Raw genomic sequence first — 5,009 nt, forward strand, 5'->3', positions numbered from 1 at the left:
GCGTACGCAGCCTCCAATTGCTACTCACGTTCACAGTTTACGTAGACAGAAAATGGAAAGCGAGGAGGAGGAAAAAAAGCTTATACGGCAAACAGCATCAGCTCTATTTATTTCAATTTGATCGCAAAACATTAACTAGAGATTACTAAAATAAAGTAAAAACAAGAGTCCCTATAAGTATGGAACCCAAAAATCAACAACAAAAAACCCAAAAATTAACAAGAAACCCAAAAAATGGGCTTGAAGATTAACGAAAGAAAGACGTGGACATATAAATGAACCTTCGCTAACTAATGCAGCACTTCCCAAACTCCGTTTTGAACTTTTTGACAAAGTGCAAATTAACCCTGTTGTGTGCCGGAGATTTGCTGTTGTCCAAACTGCTCAGCTCTTTCTTTCATCTCCCGAGCCTTTGTAGCCAGTTTGTCCCTTGCATGCTCCAACTGCACCGCACCAGGTGGGTGCCTTCCTGTCATGTACCTACATGGGTTTAAATTTTATATTTTTTAGTAATGAAGTTGTTGTACTAAATTATAACTTCTAAATTTATATACTGCTCCCCCTATTTCAGTTTAGGCGACAACATTTTCTTATTGATCAGTTTTAAGGAAGAACTGCACATTTTTTTATTTGAAAATTAGTCTGTTTAAAAAACAATTATACAATTTTATATTTAAAAATAATTTAACTTTTAATATTCGTAATGAGAAATTCGTATAGTCCTACTAATATTGTACACGTTAAAGACCACAAATTTCAAAAGTTTTATATCCACGTCAAATGTTACAAATTTTATAGTAGTAATTAATAACATATCTAAGTCTACAAATTTAAAAATTCTTTCTTACTTAAATCGAATTGGAATGGATGGAGTACTATTTATTGACATTTTAGAGTTTTTTCACTTATAGTAAGATTTAATGAGTAAGTAATATTTATTGACATTGTACCTGTAGATCCAAGACAGAACGCTAATTGCCGCCACGCCAAAACCTCCGGAAGCCAAGAAGCCAAACATCAAGAGGAATATAGTAATGGTCGCAGGGACAAGCACTGGACTGAAAATCAGCAGCAAGGGAGTGGCTACAGTCAGTGCAATGATCGTGCCGGCCAAAGTCAAGCCGGAGAGAACCAAAAGAGATCCGCCGGCGGTAACGGCGGTAGCAGCCTTCACCACCTGGTAAGACCTAGGTGCAGGCTGCTCATGATGATGAAGATGATGAGTATGCTGATGGCCATAGTAGTCAGCCATGGTTAAATGTTAAACGAACTAACTAAACAAGCGAATATTGATTGAGATTTTCAAACTGGGGTTGAAATGGATGAGGAGAGTATGGGATTGGTGGAGCTTTGGAATTATTATTTATAGAAGGGCGAAAGGGAAAGGTTAAGGAAGAAAGAGGGGCACGTATTTGTGGAAGATGGATGACGTGTTAGAGGAGTGAATAAGCAGCAGGTTGCATGCATAGAGGAGTGCCTCGTTACGAAACACGTACATATAGTCAATTGTATTCTTGCGGATTTACGACTGTTGGGGACTTTATTTTGAATTGGTGTCTACTTTATGTCGAGGGAATAGCTGCCTGATTATTGATGGTAAAGTTTGCAGTAGCCGACTAGCCGTCCCAGAGGGATAGCTCGGCCCAATCGAGTAGCGTTGCCATTCAAGTTTTTAGCGGGCGTTTGGATAATTGTAAAATTCCGGAAAAAATAAATCTTTTTTTTTAAGTGAAAAAAAAATTTAAAAATTAGAGGTGTGTTTAGAATGTTAAACGTAATACACCGCAAAATTCAGTAGTAGAAAACCCACACTTGTATTCTTTATTTTATGTAGTTTATATAGTACAATGCACGTAGATAAGCCAGGAGTCCGATAATAGGGGAAAGTTGCTACAAGAGATAAGCCGTAAGAGTCCTAAGCGGCTAGGCTACTATTCTAAGTCATTATCATAATATTTGAATATACATGATAAGATTAAGATGGTCTAACACTCCCCTTGCAAACTAAAGGTGGATCTTTCATCTTGAGTTTGTCTTTGAGAAATTGAAACATGGTCGTTGATAAAGGTTTTGTAAGAATGTCTACCAGTTGATCCTTTGTGCAGATGAATTGAACTTGAAGATCTTTTCTGGCAAATTTATTCCTCACAAATTGAAAATCAATCTCCACATATTTTGTTCTTGAATGAAAATCTGGATTGATAGATAGATAGGCTCCGCCAATGTTATCACACCATAAAGTGGGAGCCTTAAGAAGTTGAATATACCAAGATCAAAAAGGAGGGATTGGATCCAAGTAAGTTGAGCTGATGCGTTAGCTAACGCTTTGTATTCAGATTCTATGGATGAGCGAGCAACGGTACGTTGCTTTTTGGATGACCAAGAGATAAGATTGTTTTCTAGAAAAATAACATAACCGCTGGTGGATTTGCGATCATCAATGCGACCAGCCCAGTCGGTATCCGTGAAAGCTTGCAAGTGAAGATAGGAAGATCTGGAGAAGAAGAACTATTGCTTCTTTGTGTATTGGAGATACCTTAACACTCTTTTCACGACTGCCCATTGATTCAAAGAGGGACATTGCATAAATTGGCACACCTTATTCACAACAAATGAAATGTCGGGCCGTGTAAGAGTAAGATACTAAAGAGCTCCAACGACATGTCTATAGAGGGTAGGATCACGAAACTCTGGACTGCCACCGTTGAAAAGCTTTACTGTTGTGGCCATTAGAGTGAGTTAAGGTTTACAATTCGACATGCTAGCTCTATCAAGAAGATTGTTAATGTACTGTTCTTGCGAGAGATAAATACCAGAAGAATTTCGTGAGACGAAAACTCCAAGGAAGAAACTGAGATTGCCTAGGTCTCTAACTGTTGCCAAGCTGATCCACAACAGATTCAAGAAATTTGATGTTGCTACATGTTACAACAATGTCGTCGACATACACTAACAAAAATATGCAATAATACCGTGAGAGTTGAAGATGAAGAGGGAAACATCAGCTTTAGAGGCTGAGAAACCTATAAAGATAAGAAATTGTTGGAGCTTCGTGTACTACGCCCTCAGAGCTTGCTTGAGTCCGTACAAAGATTTTTGAAGCTTACAAACATGGTGGGGATAATGTAGATGAGCAAACCCCTGAGTTTGAGACATGAAGACCTCCTCTTGAAGGTCAGCGTGTAAGGACGCATTTTGAACATCCAATTGACGCAAAGGCCAATTATTAGTCACAGCCAAAGTTAGGACAATACGTATAGTTATTGGTTTCACCACGGGGCTAAATTTGTCACAAAATTCGTGACCTTTAACTTGATGAATCCCCGTAACATTCAACAACTCCAAATAAGTTCTTTTTTTTTTTCGGAAAACCCATTTGCACCCCAAGACGTTCATTGTTGGTTTGTGAGGAACTAAGGACCATGTTTTGTTCTTGAGCAAGGCTGTCATTTCGGCAGCCATGGTTTCTCGACATTTCTTGAACTTTTAGGCTTCAGTGAAACATGTGGGTTCTACTGTGGGTGGTGAAGACTGTAAAGAAGGGGAACAAACAGCTGAATATATTTTGGGTTTGGGGTTGGGTCTCAATTGCATGTGATGTGTGCGCTGAAGGGTGAGTGGCTGTTGAACTCGTTTTTGTACTAGTGGGGCTGTTTTTGATGGACTACTGGAAGAAGAAGGAGGTTGTTGAGTTGTAGAGTTATTTGTAAGGTCAACAGCTGGAGTTAAAGTAGGAGAAGAGGAAGAGGACGCTGACAGAATTCTATTTGAGTTAGGAAAAGAATTAGGAGATGAAGAAGTGACAGAGGGAGTGCTATTCAGAACATGTGCGGGAATGGGAGTAGGACTTGCATCTGGTTGTATGAAAACAGATAACTCTGAACTTGGGGAAACAACATAATGTATAAGAGGCTTAATTTAATATTGTGGAATGCATGGATCTCACTACTAGAAATCCGGGAAAAAGCGACCGCAAAAAGCGACCAGAGTTGGTCGCTATTGGGCTAAAAAGCGACCAAAAGGGTTTGGTAGCAATATTGATGGTCCCTTTTATTTAGGGACCAAAGTTGGTCGCTAATTAGCGACCAACTTTGGTCTCTAAGCTAAATGGACCAATTTTTCCGGATATTGACTATAGAGACCAACTTTGGTCGCTTTATTAATTTAATAATATAAATTTGGCGACCAAAGTTGGTCTCTAAATATAAAATACGTTATTTATTTATTTATTATTAATCATTAAAAAGCGACCAACTTTGGTCTCTAATCCAAATATTATATTTTAAAATCTGTAAACTAGAGACCAATGTTGGTCGCTTTTTTATTCAATTATTTATTTATTTTATTAAACTAGCGACCAACTTTGGTCCCTAAATACATGAATTTAATTTATTTTTTAAATATTAGCGACCAACTTTGGTCGCTATATCACCAGAAATTTTATTTTTTTAATGAAATAGCGACCAAGTTTGGTCGCTTTTTGTAGAAATCTGGGTAAATAGCGACCAACGTTGGTCGCTATTCTCCAGAAAATTATTTTTTTAACATGAAAAGCGACCAAATAGAGACCAACTTTGGTCGCTTTTCTGTGTATTATTTTGGCAGAAACTGCCTGTTTTGGCAGCTACACCACCTGCAAGTCATACCAAAACCCTAACAAGCAACAACAACAACAATTCAAACAACAATTCCAATAACAATACCAAACAACAACCCAATAACAACAACAACACAAAAACAACATTAAAAACTACATTAAAACCAAGAAAGTGTAAATTTCAATAGAACTACCAAACTAAGTTGACTCTTATTACAACCCAATGGAAAACAAATTGTATTTGTCTAGTTCAAATTGTCTAAAATTCATTCATTGTTTGGTACATCATTATCATCACCGTCTGATGAAGTGTCATCATCATCACGGTATTGAGAAGGGTCTATTTGTCGTTGACGGGAAGAATGATCACGGGGAGGATGGGAGGAACGACCACTTGGAGGACGGGACGCAC

At 38.0% G+C, this 5,009-nt stretch overlaps 1 protein-coding gene across 1 annotated transcript; it reads right to left on the reverse strand.

Moving 5' to 3' along the window:
- Positions 1-220: 220 nt before the first annotated feature.
- On the reverse strand, positions 221-1,305 carry LOC104216352 (oleosin L-like). The gene is made up of 2 exons (XM_009766376.2): positions 951-1,305; positions 221-480 (listed from the first exon to the last, which is right to left on the reverse strand). Exons 1-2 carry the CDS (start codon positions 1,250-1,252, stop codon positions 342-344), a joined length of 441 nt encoding a protein of 146 aa, XP_009764678.1. The 5' UTR covers positions 1,253-1,305; the 3' UTR covers positions 221-341.
- Between the last annotated feature and the right edge of the window lie 3,704 nt (positions 1,306-5,009).

The sequence above is a fragment of the Nicotiana sylvestris genome, chromosome 3 (genome assembly GCF_000393655.2).
Source record: "Nicotiana sylvestris chromosome 3, ASM39365v2, whole genome shotgun sequence".
NCBI lineage: Eukaryota > Viridiplantae > Streptophyta > Magnoliopsida > Solanales > Solanaceae > Nicotiana > Nicotiana sylvestris.

Coding starts and splice junctions, on each gene's coding strand:
- LOC104216352 (XM_009766376.2), bottom strand. CDS start 1,252: ATGGCTGACTACTATGGCCATCAGCATACTCATCATCTTCATCATCAT. Junction 481..950: donor GTTCTGTCTTGGATCTACAG/GTACAATGTCAA, acceptor AAACCCATGTAG/GTACATGACAGGAAGGCACC.